At 41.2% G+C, this 22,742-nt stretch overlaps 1 protein-coding gene across 7 annotated transcripts in view; it reads right to left on the reverse strand.

The window, feature by feature from the left end:
- Positions 1 to 7,399: 7,399 nt before the first annotated feature.
- The window catches only part of ATG10 (autophagy related 10), a 209,429-nt gene continuing 194,086 nt past the window's right edge, over positions 7,400 to 22,742 (reverse strand). For all 7 annotated transcript variants that reach the window (XM_014730791.3, XM_070233378.1, XM_070233383.1 and 4 more), the window contains 3 exons: positions 8,916 to 9,013; positions 8,137 to 8,252; positions 7,400 to 7,830 (listed from right to left, as the gene is read on the reverse strand). In XM_014730791.3, coding sequence (XP_014586277.1) covers positions 8,153 to 8,252; positions 8,916 to 9,013 — 198 coding nt within the window. In that variant the 3' untranslated portion in view covers positions 7,400 to 7,830; positions 8,137 to 8,152. The remainder of the gene's footprint in view (positions 7,831 to 8,136; positions 8,253 to 8,915; positions 9,014 to 22,742) is intronic.

The raw sequence follows: 22,742 nt of genomic DNA on the forward strand, positions 1-22,742 counted from the left end.
ATGCAGAATCAGAAGGAGGGTGTGAAGCCCGACCATCAGGAGTGAAAGCAGAGGACAAAAACCCAAAGATGTTTTAACATCTAAGACTGGGGTAAAACTTGACAGAATAGATCAAATAAAAAATGTTCAGTATGCACTTGTAAAAACAAATGACAAAGAGTCTGCATTTTGCCTTAAAATACTTGAGCAAATATTAAATATGAAAAAAGGGTTAAATGAAGCAAATATGGCAAAAATCTTGGTAATTGCTGATTCTGATTTATAGGTATGTCGAGGTTTATTGTACTATTTTCTTTTGAGTATTATGAAATTTTCCATAACTTTTTTTTAATTACATACACGTCCTAAGTGTTTAGCTGCCATGCTCTCTGGATGTACCAGAACCAGCAGATGGACAGTCAGCTCAGATAGGAGACGGAGGTGGGGGGTAATCAAGTGGACAATAAAGAAGCTGGGAAACTAACCCCAGGAGCACTGAGAAACAGAAGACACACCGGGAAGAAATGAAGCTGAGAATCCATGCCAATTTTAGCAAGATTAGAAGAGAAGTATGCTTAATTCATTAATAAAAGCATAGTAAAATAAGATTATTTTCAAAGATTTTAAGCAATGGTAAAACACAGTCTCCTGCTGGGAATGTAAATGGTATAGCCTTAGCGACATAAACCAAAAATCTTAAGAAGACATTCCCTAGCCTTTGATCTGTTCATTCCCTTAGTAACAGTGTAACATAGACACAGACCATGAGCAACTGTTCCTGCACACAGACTTCATGCATTGCATTCGGCCGCCCCGCTGCTCACTGACCCCCTAGCCCAGACCCTGACCCGCAGGAAGTAAGTGCTCAGTGACTGCGTGTAGAATGAACAGTGAGAATGAGAAACAACCTAAAAGTCCAACGATAGGAGAATTATTTGGTACATTGTGATGTAGAAGAAATACTAGTCATTTTAAGTTACTTTTTCAAAGAACATTAAATGACATGGGAAAATGTTGCAAATATAATGTTAAGTGGGAAAAATCAGGATGTCAAACCATCTACAGAATGATCCTACTGAAATACGTTTAAACTAGTATGAGGAAGTACATCACAACTTTAACTGCGGTTACCCTGGGTGACGTACGCTTCAGTGATTTTTAAATTTTCTCCTTCAAATGTGTCTGTGTCTTCCAAATTATCTATGAGGACTAAAATCTTTTTTAAAAATGAATTTTTAGTTTCATAGTCTATGGATAGATAAGTGTAGCCTTATAAAAAGAGCCTTCTGGAGCATTTTTTATGTTTGTACAAACGTATGCTGTCCGTGTATGATAGAAATTGTGTGGTCTTGGTGTATTTTTGATAGAAATAGTGTTAAGTTGCATGCATAGTTAGCATCTAGGTTTAACTCAACGATCTCTTTATGAGATCCGCCCATCTGAGACATGGAAATTGAATTCATTCCCTTTAACTGCCATACAGTGCCACATTTATTTACCATTTCCCTATTAACACGCAGGAAAAGCCTGGGTATTCTCTCTCTGAATCTACTGAAGGAGGGGGCTGAGGAGGCCACATCCCACTCTGCAGCTGCTGTCAGGGGAAGAAATCATCTCAAAGGCTAGGGTGGCGGCAGCTCCTAAAAGAGGAAAGCAGGCCCCATCCCCGGCGTGTGCAGAAAGGGGACCGTGAGAGCCTTCCCCGAGCCAGTGATCACTCACGCACACAAACATTCCGTGAAGATGCACTGAGTACTACCAAGGGCCAGGCACCGTGCTAACCCTGAAGATCTGGCATGCACGTGTAAATAACAAGGCACCAGAGGCTGTAGATGTACTGGACTATGGCTTCCCATTAACCTGTCAGGCCACGCTTTGTTAAATTTCTGCCTCACAGTTAGAACTGTGATTTCCGGGTATTTGAAAAGCTTCAAAGTAATTCAAGAAATCATCACACAGCCATACGCTTTATTCATTCTCCTGCAAAGTCTATTTGAATGTAGATATACATGTGAGTTTCCAGTTTGTTTTTAATAATTCACAAATTGGGATCACCTTGGCGCTCTAAAATCACTTTCAGCTCTAAGGGTCTGGAATACACAATACTTGCAATGGAGCTATTTCACCACTAGGTGTCGCTATTGACAATACATAACAAATAAAAGCAAGGGCTTCGCATCACAATACCGCTTAAAAGAACACTACCAAATTTAAGAATAAAAACGTGAGTGCACTTTTACAGACAAGCCCTATAAAAATCCAGAGGGGTAGCTGCAGGGGACCTTTGTGCATATTAAAGTAGCCCAGTGCCACGGACACAACAATAGTTAAGGCCTTCCTATGACCTTCTAGAACAACCTTCAGCAACTTACTGGTCAGCAGCATAAAGAAGGAACTAGAGGGTCTTAGAATTGGAAAGGAGCTTATTTGTCCATTAGTTTTCTAATCTCTGTTGCCTGGAGTTAGAAATACATCTACATCACAACCTAGCATGCACACACACACATCCATAGCTATAGACTACACATATATATAGATATGTAGTTGAAAACAAAGTTTCACAAAACAATAATACCCTTACTATGTGCAATGCACTTTTTTTAAATGTATTTGCGGAATAAGAGAAATTATATGTCTGGAAGCTCCTAAATCCCTTGTAATTTCCTAGGTGATAAGAGCATGAGGAGCATCTTTTGTTCTAACATTTGGTCTTTGACCTCATCCCTGACACAGAGCTCCTAGATCTTTTGGAAATTCCTAGGTGATAGGAGTGTCTTTTGTTCTAACGAGGACTCTTGGTGGGCTTCTGGATGGGGGCTCATCACAGAAGACGAAGGCATGATTAGAAGCTTGGAAGTTTCCACCCCACCCTCTGTCCTCTGGGAGGGGAGAGGGATAGAAGTGGAGTTAATGATCAGTCAGGCCTATGTGATGAAGCCTCCAGTAACATCCCAAAGGTACGGGGTTCGGAGAGCTTCAGGTTGGTGAACACATCTACACCCCAACTCCATGGGGACAGAAGCTCCTGCACTCAGGCCCCTTCTGGCCCTCGCCCTATGTATCTCTTCTTCTGGCTGTTCATCTGCATCCTTTATTATATCCTGTATTGTATAATAAACCAGTAAACATAAGTGTTTCCATGAACCATTTAGTAATTTATTAAACCCGAGGAGGGAGTCATGGGAACCCCGATTTATAACTGGTCAGTTAGAAATACAGTTGACTGGAGCCAGCCTGGTGGCATAGTGGTTGAGTTCACGTGCTACATTTTGGTGGCCCAGGGTTCACAGGTTTGGATTCTGGGCACGGACCAATGCACCACTCATCAACCATGCTGTGGTGGTGTCCCACATGCAAAATAGAGGAGGATTGACAGATGTTAGCTCAGTGACAATCTTCCTCAAGCAAAAAGAGGAAGATTGGCAACAGATGTTAGCTTGGGGCCAATCTTCCTCACAGAAAAAAAAAAAAAGAAAGAAAGAAAGAAACACAGGTGACTGGTGACTTAAGTCTTGTGGGACTGAACCCTGAACCTGCAGGATCTGATGCTAACTCCAGGTACATACTGTCAGAACTGACAGAACTGGATTGAATTATAGGACACCCAGTTGATGCTGCAGACTGTTTTGATGTGTGGAAAACCCATACATCTAGTGTCAGAAGGTTTGTGAGTGTGGTAGTATTGTGAGTGTAAAGGAGAAACATGGGGAATGTTTTTCCCAGACATATTCTATTTCATTAAAATATATATATATATAATACTGGTCATAAACCAATACATTGATTTTACTAGATCTAACACACTTCCTTCCATTTGATACGTTAGGAAACAGAGGCTCAGGAAGCGCAGTGACTTGCCCCAGGCAACACAAAGCCAGGACTCAGGCTTTTCAGGACACTGGCAGATTTTGCGTAGGAAGCCCTAGGCAAAAATCAAAAAGCATCCCTGGCATACTCCCAGAGAATTCTGCACTCCTGTACATTCTCAAGCCTGTGGGCCAGTACCTGCTGGTGAAAAAACTGACAAAGCACGTGTGTGACGGGTTATGTGCAGTAGTCATTTTAAAAACACAGGTTCTTTCAAAAATGCAAATGAAGTCACTTTAATACCTCTACCTGAATGCCCTCAGTGGCTCTTTGCAGTTTTCAGGCCAAATACAAATTCTCAGTGTGGCAATAAAGGCTCCCCCAGACCTGGCCCTGGTCCTGCCAGCCTCACTCTTTACCACTTCCCCATGCGCACCTTCAAGGTCTTGCTTCCACTCTTGACCTGGCTAAATCCCGTTTTTCATGGCTCCACTTGCACTCCTCTCCTGCGAACCTTCCTCTCCTCCGCCACAGCACGTGTCTCTCCGTCCCTGAATCTTCTCTGCTGGATGTGACAGTCTTATGAGCCGGGATCAGGTCTTTCCGTTTGCTGGCCCTGTTGGCCCTGGCACCCAGCCGACAGCTCAGGACACAACAGGGCCTCAATAAGTATCTGCTGAAGCAAATATTGGCAAATTCTTACTCTCAAATTTTAATCTTAAAAAACCCCAACTCTCTGGAATACCGGCCCTCTGAATTACGTAAGAGCTGGTTTTGATAATGCAGACCACCATTTCCTATTATCTTAAGAGTATGAATAGGGGCCGGCTCCATGGCCGAGTGGTTAAGTTCGGGTGCTCTGCTGCGGCCGCCCAGGGTTCGGATCCTGGGCGCGGACATGGCACTGCTAGTCAGGCCGCGTTGAGGTGGCATCCCACATCCCACAACTAGAAGGATGTGCAACTAAGATATACAACTGTGTACAGGGGGCGGTTTGGGGAGATAAAGCAGAAAAAAAAAAAAAAAAAAGATTGGCAACAGTTGTTAGCCCAGGTGCCAATCTTTGGGAAAAAAAAGAGTATGAATAAAAACTATACCTATCTTGGGAGAAACGGATGCAAAAACCCAGTTTTGACTTCTTTTTTTCTCTTTATTTTAAAAAATTTTTGTTGAGGGGTGGTTTTGTCTTTTTAACCTCTGGCCTGTAGGCTGGTACCAATGATCAACACAGCCTCTGCCCCTCCACTGGTGGCTCAAAGAACTAGTCCTCCTGCCTGAATCCCCAGACTGAGAGCTCCCTGGATCACTCACGGGGGGGGGGGGGGGGGGGGGCGGAAATAGCCACTCTTCTGTGCACGCACCGTACAACGTACCAAAGACAAAATGGGTCAGTATGTAAGTTACTTACCATCCGTCATAGAAGGGGAAGAAATCAGAGTGAATAAGAGACAATTAAATGCTACTATGACTAAACACCGTGAGCAATGAAGGGGGAGGCCGACCAGGGGGAGCTGCGGAGGTCAGAGATAGATTTGTAAACCCGAGAATGCTGTAGACTAGGTTGAGAATTGGGAAGAGGGATGCGGAAGGAAGCCTTTCCAAGTGGGAACCGGCATGAGCAATGATCAGATAAGGATGATCAAGAGCCCAGTCAAGAGCCCATCTGCAGTGGGGAGGAGGCAGGCATGAAATGAGGTGAGAAGGTCTAGGTATGCCAGCATCCCGACCAATTACTCGTGATCCCCGACTCCAGGCAGCATTATGCTGGCTATGAAGCACATTCAGATTTCCTTAACCCATTTTGTTCTTCTTTCTGCCCTTGTCAGGAGAGTGGGATAGATGTTGTGGGCTTTTTATTATAGAAATGGCAAAAGACTAAAGGAGATTAAGAAAATTAGCCCAAGTCACACAGCTAGCAGCTAATCAGACTCACAGCAGAGATCTTTAGACCTCTCCCTATTTCACAGACCCAAGATTGGAGAGGGCCTCACAAGTCTCACAGCTAAACTTCCTCATTTTGCAAAGGAGGAAACTGAGGACCAAAGTGCTGAAGCCGTTTTTCCAAGGTCCCCCAAAAGGAGGTTGGCTGGCTGCAGCTCTAACCAGCCCTACTTCTGACTGAAGGTGTTTGCATGCTACCAGCTGGAGAGGAAAGCCAGAGGGAAAATCCCCACGCTGCACAGGAAGTACTGCTACTTTGACAAAACAAAATGTTTGCTAATGTTTTAGAATGGTCGGGATAACAGTCTATTATATAACTGCATTCTTAAAAATGGAAATTTTTATCAACTAAAAAAAATTTTTTTTTTAAGATTGGCCCTGAGCTAACATCTGTTGCCAGTCTTCCTCTTTTTGTTTTTTCTTCCCCTCAAAGCCCCCCAGTACATAGTTGTATATTCTAGTTGTAGGTCCTTCTGGTTGTGCAATGTGGGACATCGCTTCAGCATGGCTTGATGAGCGGAGCCATGTCTGTGTCCAAGATCCCCAGAAGCGGAGCTGGGAACTTAACCACTCCGCAACGCGGGGGGGGGGGGGGGGGGGGGGGGCTAAAAGTTCAAGTGAAAAACATTCTAAAAAAAAAAAGAGCTGCCTGAGGAGAGGGATATTTCTGGCGAGGCAGGTTTCCACCACCTACTGGAGCTCCTCAGAACTTTTTTCTGCCACGGATGAATTTTCAGGTCTTCAACAATTACAGAAAAAATTTTTTTTTAACTTTTTGGAAAAAGACTACACATTGGCCCCAAACTCATAAACTATTATCATCTCAGAATCTTTTAGCAAAACATAACTAATATTTTCAGACAAGTACATCATCCAGATGACACATTATTTTACTTTTTTTTTTTTTACCCCAGAAATGGCCTGGCTTGAAAAAAGACTTGCTGAGAATCTGTGTTTACATTAGGGAGAGTGGGGGAAAATCCCTTGCAGAAGTTGAAAAGATGTTAAGTGGTAAATGCCAAAATGCCCAGCCAGCATGTAAGCAGGCTCTCATCCCAGCAAGAATACGTGCAGCTCAGCGTTTTCACATTGACTTTTAGCTTTTCTAGCAGTTTGAATTAACCCTTCCTCTCCTTCCGCTCCCTCCGTGAGGGATCCGCCTGGACCCACAGACCGGAAGCGCGTGGGTTTTCCGCGATCCGCCAGCAGAGGATCCCCAATGTGGGCAGCCGCGCCAACGGCCGCCTCCTAGGCTTTCTTCCTCTCCGGGGTCTGGGGGTAGTGCCCGGACAAGAGTTAGGAAGAAAGTCCAGCTTGCTGGATCTAGACACAGAAGTGGAAAAGGCCTGTTGGGAGACGAAAGCCGTACAAACAAATGGCACACAAGGTTTTCCAGGAGCGCGTGCCGCCGAATCACCTGTTTGAGAAGGTGGCGCCCAGCGTTTGTACCTGTAAAAGATCCTCAGGTGATTCTAAAGTGCATCCCTCCCGGACAGACACGAATCTAGATGCTCTAAAAAGCCAATGCGTGTTTATCTTAGTTTCAGCCCTTAGCAAGTTAAAATGAAAAACAAAACAAGCATCCTAAAACCAAAAGTTCTTCCAGATTATACTCTTAATACCTTACTGGCTGTTAAACTTACTGACAGACTGGGTGGATAATAGTCAAACATAAGAAAGGTGAGCATTTAATGAATATTTGTATAACACTTTACAATATTTTCTTGTGCATTAGTGATCTCACATGGTTCTCACAGCACCCCTATAAGGTAGCTTGTTATTCTCATATTAAAGATGAAGAAAACAAGTCTCAGGGACATGAGAGAATGACCTGGAAGTGCCCTAATGATGCCAGTATTTCTATTACTGATTTCGATTCATTTTGTGCTATTTAAAGTGATTTGTGCCTTTGGAGGTGCTTCTTCTAAACACACAGTAGGTCAGCTGCTGCAGATATTTGCTTCCAAGGGAAAAAAACCCATGTCAAAATCGTGGAGAGCTGAGATCTTGCACGGTATTGGTCCTGTTAAAACCAGGGTCGGCCTCGTAAACTCCAGCGCTCTTCATGCCACATTTCTAAGCTCTCTGGCTCAGTAGAAGAGTCTGAAGAACAACAAGAAAGCCAAGAGAATAAAGGAAAGTTAACTGAGCAGTAAAGATTTATTGCAAGAATATCAGTTCTAAAATAAAACCAGCCAGTCCTGCAGTTGGGTGAGTGTTATTATGGCAAAGTAAATGCTTCCTAGATGACTGGTGCTGGTTGGTTGGAAAATTAAAAAACGAGTCAGTGTTCAGCCTATTAGAGATGAAAGCAGACCTAATATATGGTGGGGCCACCAGGTTCGATGTATCTTTGAGATACCAGGATCTTTTAACAGCAAAATATTCAGTGCAGGCTTTTCTCTTTACCTTGTTGATTGACGTTTCATTCATCCTGAGAGGCTGCTCCGGCATAACTCAGAGGTAGATGCAGCCCAACAACTGGCCCCACAAGGCTCAGCCATGACGTGATGTAGTTGACGTTCCTGGGAAACAATGAAAATACAGGCGATTCCAATGTTTTCGTTGTAGTTTGGATGAATGGTAGAAAATCAGCTACCAACAGTAAAAGAAATGAGGCTTTCTTCAAAGATGTGTGCCCACCGCTCGGAATCCTGGCATTTCCAAATGCCAGGCCCACTGCTTGACAAGGACTCGAGGTCCAAAGAGACTGTGAGGATCCCTCACTACGGTAGTTTAAGGAGGAGTCACAGCACTAGGGCCCCTGACTCCCCTTGATGATTCCAAGTTTACCCTTAAAATGCGCAGCGTTTGCTAGGGTAGTGGAGTGCGCTGGTTCAGAGCATGGCTCCAAGGCAAAAATGCCTGGGGTCTAATCCCAGCTCCACCACTTGAGGAGCTGTGTGACCTTGGCAGAGTCATTTCACCCCTCTGTGCTTCAGCTTCCTCCTCTGTAAATTGGATAAAATCATGGAACTTAGCTCACAGAGGCCTTATAAAAATCCAATGCATTAATATATATAAAATACTTAGAACTGCACCGAGCACACAGTAAAAATCAATAAATGTTAGGCATTATTATTATTACAAAAATATTTCTTTTTCAGCTTAGCTTTTAAAGTCACATAAAAAGATTTATACTTTTAAAATAAGAGTAAAAGCCAATGTATCTTGATGGTATTTCTTACCTATTGATTTTTCGAGAATTCTTTAGCACAGGAGTCATGAATTCATTCGTCTTGCAGGGATGAAGTACAAAAAAGGGCTGCCCAAGTATTGGATGCTCCTGTAAGAATCAGAGTTGGTCCAGGATTGCCAGTGTGAGTTACATTGAAAGAGTTAAAACACATAATCTGGTTTACTGCTTTAAAATAAAGCTTTTTTTTAAATTCCAAGTTATTAAATTAAGACAGAGAGATTTCAGCTTTGAAATGTAATTCATAATCCAAACACAAAAAGAAGCTGGCGACAGGAGTTCTGCACTGGTAGGTGTCATCAAGTACAGGAGGGGACGTGGTTTGTTTACACGATACGAACTGTCGATAAATTTTGTCCATTCCATCTAACTCTTTGTCAGCTAGCGTTCCTCTCTGGCCGAATTATTCTTCAGTTTTTCCTCAAGGATGTCTGAAAGTCCAGTAGCCTGACCGCCATCTGAACAATGTGCTTCATTCACTTCTTTGTTAGTGGTAAGGGGACCAAAATCATTTGCACATTTTTCTACATGAATTTTATCAACATGTTAATTGTTTCAGGCCTAAGTGCATTCAGTGCCAATGGGCACTTGTTCAGTGGATAGAAAAGGGTGGGGGAGAATAGCCTCCATTATTTAAATTGTTCTACTTCTGTCTGTCTGTCTCTCTTTCTAAGTTTCTCTCCTTCCGTCTCTCCCAAGCTCATAGGGCTGTTTCTATAAGTGAAAAGGCCATATGATGGAACTCTACTGTCTTTGCAAGAGAATGAGTGGATATAAGATGCAGGTCAGACTGCTGCCAGGTTAGGGATGTGGACATCATTTGGCAAGCAGTGGGAGCCCTAGAAGGTCTCGACATGGTGAGTGATCTCTGCACAAATTCTACCAACACAAAAACAATTATTGATGATATATTTATCGATCGTTTACATTGTGGATTAACCATGTTGCCAGAGATTGCAAACTCAAATATGGCTATGATCTGAATGTTTGTGTCCCCCAAAATTCATATGTTGAAATGCTAATTCCCGGTGTGGTGGTATTAGGAGGTGGGGCCTTTGGGAAGTGATTAGGTGATGAGGCTAGAGCCCTCAGGCATGAGATTAGCGACCTTATAAAGAGGCTCCAGAGAGCTCGCCTGTCCCTTCCTACTCTGTGAAGACACAGAGAAGTCCGTGACCTGGAAGAGGGCCCTCATGAGAACAGGCTGGCACCCTGATCTCAGACTTCCAGCCTCCAGAACTGTGAGACATAAACTTCTGTTGTTTATAAACTACCCAATCGGTACTATTTTGTTGTAGCAGCCCAACTAGAGTAAGACAAATACCTAGGAAGACCAGGCAGGTGACCTGAAGGAGTGAGGCCAGTTAAATACACCAGCAGGTGATGGGGACTGTGGAGACCAGGGAAGGCACCCAGCCGAGGCTGTGCCTGCCACACTGTTCCAGCCAACTGTGCCATGTGGGAATGCAGGTTTAGTGTGCCAGGTCTTCCCATTTGTCAAAATAATCTAGAAATCCAGATTTTTATGTAAAACTTCCTAAATTTAAGTGTTGGCACTTTTTTTTTTTTTTTTAAATATGGTGTGGGCCAAATAAAACAAGTCTTAGGCTGGATTTGGACTACGTGCTGCCTAGCTTCTTCTCCTCTTCTCAGCCAGTCCAAGGAGAAGCTGCACTCAGAGCTGTCTGTGGGAAGATTATGTGTGGTTGGCCCTGCAGCCCCCACCCTCCAACCCGAAAGCTTTCATGTCTGCACACAAGTGCACACACCACCCACAAGAAATGGGAGGGACAGTTCCACTTGTACTGGAGACACTAGGTGTGGAGACTTGGCGTGTATGTGTGTGGTGAGGGTTGAGGTATCCACTGGGTGTGGGTCGGTGTATGTCGCCCCAAGTGCCACCTCCAGATGTCTCTGCCCAGAGACCTGATTGGTACAGCAGAGCCTGGGCTCCCTCTCTCCAGCTCACCCTATGCCTCATTCCCTTTCTGGACAAGACCCTGGTGTCACAGGCCAGATGTGTCAGGTCTATAGCAAGTCCTCCTGTCCAACTGGATTCTGGCTTCCCTCACCTGCCTTAAACTAACACTTATTAATTCAGCACATCCCTACTGATCATCTCTTATGAGTCTGCCAGGAACGGTTTTGGATATAGTTATAGAGATCACTGTATCTCAAAGATAAACAGGGTCCCTGATCCCATGGAACTTACATTCCAGTGCAGGAGACAGCCAATTAATACAGAACAAATAAATAAACAAGATAATCCAGATAATAATAGTCAGTGCTATGAATGACATAACACAGGGTAACATGATTCTGGAGGGACTGTGGTGATATTTAGATTTGGTGAAAGGGAAGCCCTTACTGAAGAGGTGATCTTTAAAGAGATCAGAATGGCAAGAAAAACCCAACCATGCAGAGGTCTGGGGCAAAGTGTCGGAGGCAGAAGGTCATAAAGGGAAATGAGCAAGGAAACATGCGTAGGAAATGCAAAAGGATTTCAGAATTATCCTGCACTAAAATAATTACTGTTTAGAGGGTTGCAGCCTCCCCTCCTCTCCAAGACTCGCCCTCCCTTTGGTGTGCCTTGAACACTTGGTCACTTTCACACTCATGGGGCAACTCCTCCAGCTTTAAACACTCGAGCCCATGCTTCCTGTAGCTGAGGTGGAAGGGACTACTCACACAAGACTCTACCACAAGTGTGGAAATACTGAAAGTGTAGTTAACACGCAAAGCTATGGGCTCTTAAAGGTCCAAAGTGTTACAGTAGTGGGGCTCCCAGGCCCATTGGAGTCATGTGAGATACTAGGAAGCGATCTTGCCTGGGCCTTCCCTTCCTGGCCTACATGGCGGATGGAAGCACTCACAGCCACCACCAAGAGTGTCCTCCAAGAATCTTAACCCCTCACTGTTCAGTTTCCTTAAGGAGTTGGTGACTCTTGTGAAGAATGGCTTTATAACACTGTCAAGACCTTGCCTCTTCCTTTAGGACTATGGCCGAACCTTTACAAGACTCCAAAAGAATAACAATATCAGAGTATAATATATATCCACTCTTGGATACAGACAGACTTAAAGTCCAGGAGATCATTTCCTAAGCAGATGTAGCCCAATGCCACACTGCAGTTCTGCTCATTTGATGCTGCTTAGTAAAGACTTGGACTTGACTTCTACAAGTCATCTTTTACGCAGTCCATATTGCAAGTGAATAAGAGCAGGCATGGGCTCTGCAGTTAAGACTGGAGTCACTTCCTACTCCACTAGTTAGCAGCTGTGAGCTTTTCAGGCAAACCACTTAACCATTTTATGTCTTTGTTTCCTCATCTAATAACTGGGATTAATGATAGCATCTATTTCATAGATTGATTGTGGTCCTTCAATAAGAAAATGCCAGAAAAGTGTTCAAAACAGTGTCTGGCACATAGTAAGCACTTAGTTCACTATTATTAGTCAACCCATTGATATCTAAACAGACAAGGATAATAACACTCAGACATCCACAATATGGTCTGTGATACCCTATAATAAAGGCCAATTTCAATATCTAACCTCATCAAACAAAACATAGAGTTATTCAGCATGGTAAAAACATCACTGCCTGGTATCTAAATGTCTAGGAACATTTGACAACTGATTATAACCACAGGGAAGAGAAATCTGAGTTAGGAAAAAGTCTAGGTATATATGGCAACTGGTACTATCAATATATTGGTATATAGGACAAATTAATGGAAAATAATTTAAATGAATTTAAATTAAAATAAAAGCCCATGCACTTCAAAAACACTTCAGTAATCTAAAAGATTTTAATATTCATTGTCCTTCAAATAACATAAAAAAGTCATATTAGCATTTAAATCATATTAAGTCACATTAGCATTAAGTTCTAATAAAATTAAATGCATGGTAATGCTCATGTGAACACCTTTTTTTTAAAAAAAGAGACTTTCATGCCTTAGAAGAGCTTTTAAAAAAGCTTAAACATTTCTGTAATGCAGGTTGGCTGCCTGAAAAAAGGTAAAACTTAAAATTCTCTATTCTTCATTATATTAAGAACTTAAATCTATGTAACTAGACAGAAGATATTAAAACAAAATGACTGTCTTTAAAAATCAAAAGTTTAAATTTGATTTTAAAATAAAAGCTATATTGTTTTGGTAAGATGCTTTTAGTTTTAAAAAGTCAAGCTATGATATGCTTATCAACTTAAAATAGGAATTATTATAAGGCATATTTGTGTAATCTTTTAAGAAATGTTTCATACATAAATAACAATAGGAGTGGACTTCCAGCTATAGTAAAATGAAGAGATCAGCAAATCCTCTCCCCAAAAAACAAGTATAAAATGGAACAAAATTGTCAAAAGCCAATCATTTCTGGACTGTGGAAATCAACAAGAGGCAAATAAAAAATGTGACAAGTGTTTAATTCATGAAAAGCTGCCAGAACTTCAAGTTAGACACAGAAAGTCTGCAGCCTTCTTGCCTAGAAACATTCCCATAGCCTCTCCCAGCTCCACCCTCGCTCCATCAACAGGGAAGTTCTACCAGAGTGGAGCTGACCATGAGAACCAATAGCTGTGCTGCCAGCAGGGCTGACTTGATCTCCAACAGATGGCAACAACTACACCCAGTGGCACAGGTAATAAAAACAGCAAAATACGGGGGCCAGCCCTGTGGCCGAGTGGCTAAAAGTTCCACATGCTCTGCTTCAGTGGCGTAGGTTCATGGGTTCAGATCCCAGCAAGGACCTGCTCCACTTGTCAGCCATGCTGTGGAGGCATCTCACATGCAAAGTAGCGGAAGACTGGCACAGATGTTAGTTTGCTCAGGGCTAATCTTCCTCAAGCCAAAAAAAAAGAAAAAAAAGACGAAGATTGGCAACATTTGTTAGCTCAGGGTGAATCTTCCTCACCAAAAAATAAATAAATAAAAAATAACGATAGCAAAATTGGTACTAAATGAAAAGAAAAAACTGCAGCTCTGCTAGCCAGATGTTGCAGCCCCAGTTGAGGCAAGCAGCGGACCAGCCAGAAATTTAATGGGGAGATTCTGGAGACAAGACAGTTGTGGAGGGGCTAGGAAGTTCCCAGGCGTGCCTGGCTGACTGGGAGCTAGGAGCAGGTGCAGGACAAGACAGAAGGCCTGATGGAAAGTAAAAGCAGGTGCCTACTCGAATGTCATCTGAATTCTGAATGTGCTTCCAACCCCCACACACATCCATTGGTAAAGGAGGGAAGCCTTATGGGCTTGAGGCATTTGAACACAGCCTCTGTCCAATCACTGGCTAACCAGCAAGCTATGCAGACATAGCTGGGTGACTCCAAGGGAAACAAGCTAAAACATGAAAATAAGAGTGAAAAACAAAATCACAGAGATAGCAGCAGCCATACTTACAGTGGAGACAAATTCTGCAGATAAAGCCTAGGAAGGTTACTAAAGTAAACAAACAAACAGAAACAATAGCAACAACAACAAAAAGACAACCCTGAGGGGAAAATATTGGAATCCAGAATTGCTACAATATATTATCTAAAATGTCTAGTTTTCAAAGAAATTTATGAGATATGCAAATAAATAGAAAAGTGCGATACATACTAAGGAAAAAAGAACCATTAACAACAACTGACTCTGAGTAGGCCTGGGTGTTGGATTTACAAAGAATTCAAAGCAGCTATTATAAATATGTTCAAAGAATTGAAGAAAACTATGTTTAAAGGAAAAAATTATGATAATGACTCTGCAAATAGGTAATCTCAGTAAAGGAATACAAACTATAAAAAGAACCAAATGGAAATTCTAGAGTTGAAAAGTGCCATACAGAAATAAAAAATTCACTAGATAGGTTCAAACATAGAAATGAGATGGCAGTAAAAAGAATTAGTGGATTTGAAGATATATGAATAGAAATTATTCAATCTGAAGGAAAGAGGAAAAAAAACGAGGAAAACCGAACAGAGCCCCAGAGACCTGTGAGACCATATCAAGTGTATTAGTGACACATAAGACGAGGCTGAGAAGGGGAGGCAAGAGAGAAAGAGAAGGTGAATATTTGAAGAAATACTGGCTGAAAACTTCTAAACTTTAATGAAAAACATTTAATCTACAAGAAGCTTGACAAACCCTAAGTCGAAACACAAAGAGATCCATGCTTAGACACCTCATAGTCAATTGGCTAAAAGCAAAAGATAAGGAGAAAATCTTAAAAGCAGCAAGAGAGAAAGGACACATTGCTCAAAGAGAAATAACAGTACAATGATGACTGGTGTCTCATCAGTCCAGACGGCAGCACAGGACATATTCAAAGTTACGGGGGAAAACCGCAGAGCTGTCAACCAAGGATTCTATATCCAGCAAAACTACCCTTCAACAGTGAAGGTAATGTAAATACATCCTAGGGAAACAGACTGAGAGAATTGCTTACTAGCAGACCTGTCTTATAAAATGTGCTAAAGCAAGTCTTTCAGGAAATGATTCCAGAGCATAATGCACATCCACAGGAAAAACTAAAAGGCATCATAAATGATAGATATATGACTGTTAAGTATTTTTTCTTCTCTTAATTACTTTAATAGACATAAGATTACATAAGGAAAAATTATAATACTGTAGTGCGGTATTTATAACATATATAGATGTAATATACCTGATAATAATAGCACAAAGGGAGGGGGGAAATGGAAATATATTGAACAAAGTTGCTATATTTTAGCTAAATTAAGTCAGAATTAACTTGAGTTCCTATTGTTAGAATGTTAGTAAGAGTGTGGTTTTTGAGAGCATGGAGAACCCAAAAGCTCCTGTTTGTTAAATAAATCCTTTAAGCATGTTGTTAATCATGACCACTCTTCTGGCAATGTGTCAAAAGCATCCATAATTAATTACATGGTTAAATTGTCATGGCCAACACCCAATGCTTTCTCAAATATATCAGCTTCTCTTAGTGTGGCTTATTAACCAAATCATTAATCACTTTTCAAATACAGATGGAAAATTAATTTTAAAAATACTCAAATCCTTTAAATACATAGGACTACTGAATACAAGGTCTTGCATTAATAAGAATATAATAATGGTTATATAATGTAGAAAAATTAGAAGTTTGCCTGATGTGATTAGAATGCATATGTTCTCTTATTCATTCACTTAGCAAACATTAATCTTTTTGTCTGATAATTTTATAATGATTTAACCCTAACTAAAAGCAAAGGATCTGTAATTCAATAATGTGGTTAATCTTATGGATATCTATTCTGCAGAAGTGACAGAATTCAAAGTTAGCCTTGTGACCTGAGCCAGTACTATATTTTCAGTCACATTCAATCAGCTGATCCTCCAAGCCAAATGATTCGTATGCAGACAAAGTAAGGTAGAGAATTTACAAATAATTTGAGGCATTTGATCAGTGTAGACAATCAATCTGGATAATATTCTCCAAAAGCCATTTTTCTGCAATGGGGATTTTTTTAAGGCTTGTGCTATCAGGAAAGATTATCTGTATTTTCTAGTTTATCCTTTAGACAGCCAGAATCAAAGATGAAAGTGTCTTTAGTCGGTTTAGGAATTATGTGCTGGAGTTCAAAAAAATCTAAAATCCTACACCTTATTTGTTTAATACACCATTTTCAGAAATGGAAGAACATCAAAACTGTCAGGATCTTTTTAGTGACATTTCTTAGATCAATTCAGAAGGTAAATTTGTGTGAAAGTGCTACCATCTGCTGTCAGTACTAATGAACTGATGCAAATCTGCACTGAGAAAAATGTCAGTGTGGAAATACATGCAGCCAATGAACTGTGCTAGGCTTACAACTCAATAAACACTTCCACTGGAACAAAGTTCTGCTAAATGGTTTTCCGTGAAAATAGAAACGATGGGTCAGATTTCTATCTCTGTCACTCCAGAGGAGTTATATAGGCACATTCTCTTATGAAATTTAATTTAGCAATGGTTAAATGTCTCATAAAATAAGTCTGACATGAATACTTTGAATTGGTTTCAGAACTGTTAGATATGACTATCACAAGGAAATGATAATACTGCACCTTCATTCTTACATCTAATAAATATGATGAGTTACTTGGTTCATTTCTTAATTTTCTTGGCTCTCCAGGAGGGCACAAATATAATTTCCCATATTACACTTTCACCCAGTTTCATATTCCAGACTGAGGAAATTTGCCTCCCACGCTGAGCACCTCCCTTAGAAATGAAGAGAGCTATTGCCCACATCCTGCCCCCTCAAGCCGGGAAGGGAGAGTGGCCCTTGAGCCTCTACAGTATCAGGCACTGTACTAAGAGCTTTGCCCGGGGTCACCCATCCCAGTAACTCTTTGAGGAGGGCTTTTATCCTGCCACTGTGGAGAAGAGGATCAGAGAGATCATGCTTCAAGTCACCCATGTGGTGAGGGGCAGAGCTCCTCAGAGACCACGCTCCAACCCGGCACCTCCTCACTTCCCTGACCTGAGGTGGCATCCAGAACAGTCCCCGGCTTCCATCCTCTCTAGTCCACCTCTTCAAAACTCTTTTTTTTTAAATTCCAAATGAACGTATTTTCATGAAATTATAAGAGCAATACATATAGAAAGTTCAGAAAATACAGAAAAGAACAAAGAATAAAAGCAGAATAGTCTAAAACAGCCCAATAGATCTAATCGCCGTTTGGTGAGCTTCCTTTCAGGTCTTTTCATCTACACACGTTTGTCGTTTTCTGTTGCTTTTTAGTCCCTGAACAGATACTGATGGAGTGCCCACTACGTGCCAGCGCCTGTCATGAGAGTCTTCAGTGGATCATCTCTCAGCATATTTGTCGTCTGTTTTACTGATTTCTGTACTAATTTTTATTATTTCCCTCCACATGTTTTGTTTGGTTTTCTTATGAATTTATATTAGCTCTGTAGTATCTTTTGAGGACACTGATTCTTTTCATTCAACCATCGTTCTGAGCCGTACACCAGGTCAAATGTTAGAAATACACTGCTACAGAATCAGATAACCACTGCTCTCACCGAAGTTACTGAAATAGTCAAAATATTTTTTATTTCCAGATTGGCATTTGTCTTTAAATTTTGTTCATGATGATCCAGATGTGGAATGCGATATTAGATAATTAAATCTATAATTTCTCCTTTTTATTTCTTCTATCACTTTTATGTTTAAAAAAATTCTATTCAGAATTACAGAGCCACATATTTACCTATATTTATGTCTAGTTTACCATTAAACTACCTGCTGTGCCCCAAACTTTTTCTTTTCCTTGCCTCCAGGCCTTTGTACATGCCGTTCTCCGTGCCTGGAACCCCTCCCTCCCTCTCTCACCTGTTGATACCCATTTCTCTCCTACAGACCTCAGCTTCTACCTCACCTACATTAGGTGCCCTCTCTCTGTGTCCCCTCTGCACCCCATGCCTAGACCTACTACTTAATTCCACATGGTTCTGTATAGGTTACTGACTGTTGGCAGGAGTCTTGCTCTACTGTGCTCTAATTCCTTGAGGGCAGAGGAAGTATTCTGATCACTATTTTAATCTCAGTATCCAGGACAGTGCCTTTCATCTCAATAGGCACTCAATAAATATTTGTGGGATTGCTGCATAGACAAAGACATCCTACTGTGCCAAAGTAAATTGTTATTGGCACATGCAGCCTGTTCCATAAAGGGAAATATTTGTGCGGAAGGCACCAGTGGCCCCTATGCCAGCGTAGGGAGAGAAACATTCTTTCTCCTTGGCACAAAACCAGGGACAGCACCTCCTGGACATTTATAGGAGTCCCCAGATAAGGACTTCTATACATATCTGTTTTCTCAAAGAGTTCCTCCAAAGTGTATCTAAGAATAAAGGAGAGAGTTTAAGGGCATGGTTAGGAGTAACTCTCCTCATGAAATTTACTTTAAAAACTTATGTCAATTATGCAATATATTCTAAAATCTATTTATTGGTTTCCACATAAAAAATAATATCCAATATTACCATTGAAAAAGTTGATGCGCTGAGATGCATATTGTAGTTCTGTGAGTTAGCCTGCCCCCTGCCAGACCACTGTATCCCCCTAAGGTATGTTACCCAGACTAAGAAGCAGAGTCAAAAACTACTAAAATATATAGTAAACTCATGCCTTTCTATTTAATTCACTCGTTTATTACTTCACGTATTTTTTACTTCATGTATTCAATAAACATCACTGTATACCTATTGTGAGTAAGACTCCATCCTCGACATTCATCCATCCATCCACCCACTCATTTATTTAACAAATATTTACAGAGTCTGTTCTGTGTGCCAGGCACACTGTTCTAGGCACTGGAGATGTAAGCATACTCAAGACAGAAGCAAAATCTGCTCTCATGGAGTTTATGTTCTAGTTTTAGATATTAGGAAGATATAAAATAGCATCCCATGACCTCAACTCCTGGGGCTTATAGTCCAGTTGCACCCCAGTACTAAAAGTCCTGGATTGCACCTCTAGGGAAGAAAGTTCCAAAGGCGAGTAAGTGTGTCACCACTCACTCCCCTTCCATTAGGATTTTTAAAGAGAATGGAAAAGCAGATCTCCAGGGGGAACAGCAGTCTTGTTTGGCCTGATGGTGGGGGGACTAATAGGACTTGTGACCAGGAACAAGAAAAGCTGGCAAGAAAGATGCCCTCTGGGGGAGGAATTTTGTTTCCATCATTTGGAAAGGAAGCATGGGGAGGCTTCACCGTCACGGCAAGACTGCGTAGGGATCACAGTGGCATCAGCAGAGAATGAGATGCTCCCCACGCAAGATGGAAGGTGTCCTGAGGAAGGCCTGCAAGCACCTGAGGTCAGAGAGGAGCTCCCCAGTAAACTAAAGGAAAACCATGATGCAGAGGAGGCCCAGGCCTGAGGCTCCATGGATGGAAAGACCACTTGTTCCCAGAATGATACTCATGGTGAGATCCTGGAGGCCTGGAACTCAGCTACAATGTTCACCCTGCAGATCTTATGCTTGCTGTAACTGTGTAGTGTCTCTAATGCTGTGCTGACTGTCCTACAGTTGGAAACACCAGATTGTACAGAGAGTATATATTTTCATGAGCTGAGAAAGACTTGAGTCAAATGAAATATGACATTGCCTCTCCTCTCCTCATGCTCCATTAGGACATCTGCAATTCAAGGGTTACAGAAATCACTCTAATACGTAACAGATTATGAACCTGGCCACTCAAAAGGTACAAATCCAGGAATAGGGGAATTCAGAGCAAGGAGGGGTCACTTCTGCTGGTGGGGGGAGGGGGCAGCAAAGACTTCCTGAAGATGTGGTGTTTAATCTGGTCCAGACCTTAAAGGATGAGCAGAACTTGGGGCAGGGGAAAGGAAGAGTGTGGCGGTAGAATTTAAGACAGAAAGAGGCTACTCCAGGTTTAACGGGAAGGGAGTTCAGTGAGAGACACATAGACTTCCATCTTTTAAGTAGGACTGAGAAGTTCTGTAAATGTGGAGAAGAAAAAAATGTCTATTTTTGTTTTGTTAGTGGTGCTGTCAAATGACTGAGGCAATCCCTGTTAGATCCAAAGTATTCTCTGGAAATAACCACTAACCATACTAGACAAAGAAGCAACATTAGAAGTGCGAGCAATCCTCTCTTACAGTTTTGAAAAAAGACTGGGAAAGAAGAAATAACCCAGGACAGATGTCTATCCTTTCTAAGAGTTTGAGGATATAGATAGAAAGACAGTGAAAGAATATTTAAGAAAAAAAAATATGTGGGGAAGAAATGAAGGTCTTGTCCAACTACCCAGAAAGGTCAGCACATTTCTCCTTATTTCTGGGACGGGCAGAGGCAGCCAAAGGAAGCTATGCCTTGCTCTAGCTGCACCTGTTGACATTTTGGGGCCAAAATAGTTGACAATTAGGAATAAAATTCTAATGGTGTTTGGGAAGGTGAATTTTAAAAAAAAAAAAGGGACAATTCTTCAAATTCATATGCTGCACAGAAGCCCCCAGGCTTCCCAGAATTTTTATTAAAAATTACAGACATCACAGCAATAGTTCTCAGACACCACCTCCTCTGCTAACAAAAACTTTCCTTTCATGGCTCCAGAGGGAGTCCAGCAACAAATTCTCCCACCGCTGCCTCCATCTACAAAGGGCTCCATCCCAGGGCTGCTGACATCCCAACTCCAACTCCTGGATTAGACAGCAGAGCTTGAACATATTTACAGACTTTATACGGCTTGTTGCTTTAAGCAACACCATCAATATGCCAGAACTCTGAGTTCCCAAACTTATTCAGTTATGAATTTGTTGTACATAATTTAATCTCTCTGTATTTTGATATGCAAAATGGGAATAGTACTGCTGATACTTCACAGGGTGAAAGGAGATAACCAACAAGACCATTATAAAGCTTGCTGGAGGGAAAAAGAGCTTATGTAAATGTCTATTAATTAAACAGGAACGGCTGCACAACTAGGTCAGGCACGACGATAAGACTGAACAGCCCCCGCCAACCAGCCACCAGCATCAAAAAGAAGAAATGAACATGTAATCCTAATAGCACTTGTTGGTTGCATTTTATAAAGAATATTAAACTGTAATATTCTGTAACATAACACAGAGTGGCATATTTCAGACCATCCTCAAAGCTTTCTTTGATAGAACATAAACTTATTAGAGACAACAGCCAAAAACAAAAACAAAAAAGCAAGCCGATTACTAATGAAGAACTTGTAAAAAGCTAATCAAAGCTCTCATCCAGAGAAAATGAGAAAATGCGAGGCTTAGAATGATTTTGTATGTTGACACGATTTTATATAGCATCACAGAAAGAAAAATAAAACAGATTTTAAATGAAGACAAAAAGGAGTCTAAGTCTCTGTTTAGAAGCTTTGTTACGTACCATATCAATGTTTCTATTAAAACGTTCTGCTCTAGTAGAAACATTCGTTTTTTAAAAATACCTGATGGCGGGTGCTGTCACCAGAGGACACTCTGGGTTTCTCTGTCTCTCTAGTCAAACCTCTGAGTATTGGGAGGGCCAGACAGAAGAACTTTCATTCAGCCTCCACTCATTTTCTAGAAATCTGCTCAGAGGGGCAGCTTATCCAAGGTCCTGGTACTCAGAAATGATGGCGCTGAGACTCATGTCCAGATTCAAGAATTTAGTCTTTCCCTACCAATGCCAAGCCTGCTAGGACTGAATGCAGCACTTCAGCCTGAAACAACTTGCAGGCCTTACATTTATTCTATTTTTGTCTTAAAAGAAAACAATTCGGAGCTTTACTTTCAAGCATGAATTTTTTTTCTTTTCCTTTCACTATGTTACAGAACGGTGACAATTTTGGGGTAAGTCTATTTCTGAGACAGTCAGTAAAACACTGACACCACTTTAGAGCAAGGTGTGTTGGGGGTGATAGAACAGTGAATCAGCAATCAGAAAATCAAGGATTTTCAAGAACAAACCCACAAAACAGCATAATTTATTGATAACCAGATATTAATGTCTGGCAACTATCACACAGGAAGGTGTTTTCTGAGCAAAGCAAAATAAAATAGCATAATTACTTGTTACTGTTAGTATAATTACTTTTTAACATGGTGCCAAATAGAGTTTTAAAGCAACAGAAAAACATAGATAAATCAAGTGATTTTTAAAAATACCATAATGCTTCTCTTTAGATAAATATAAGCAATGTAAATTTCTAATAAAAGCACCCTAGTTTACAGCTATAACTCCTCACAGTTACATACTTCCTTCCTGCTTCTTACCCAACCTTGATAAGAAAAAGATTCCTTTTATTCCCAGAATAAGATTCCCAGTGATTTCTTTAAGTTAACATTAGTTCTCCT

The sequence above is a fragment of the Equus caballus genome, chromosome 14, assembly GCF_041296265.1.
Source record: "Equus caballus isolate H_3958 breed thoroughbred chromosome 14, TB-T2T, whole genome shotgun sequence".
Classification (NCBI taxonomy): domain Eukaryota; kingdom Metazoa; phylum Chordata; class Mammalia; order Perissodactyla; family Equidae; genus Equus; species Equus caballus.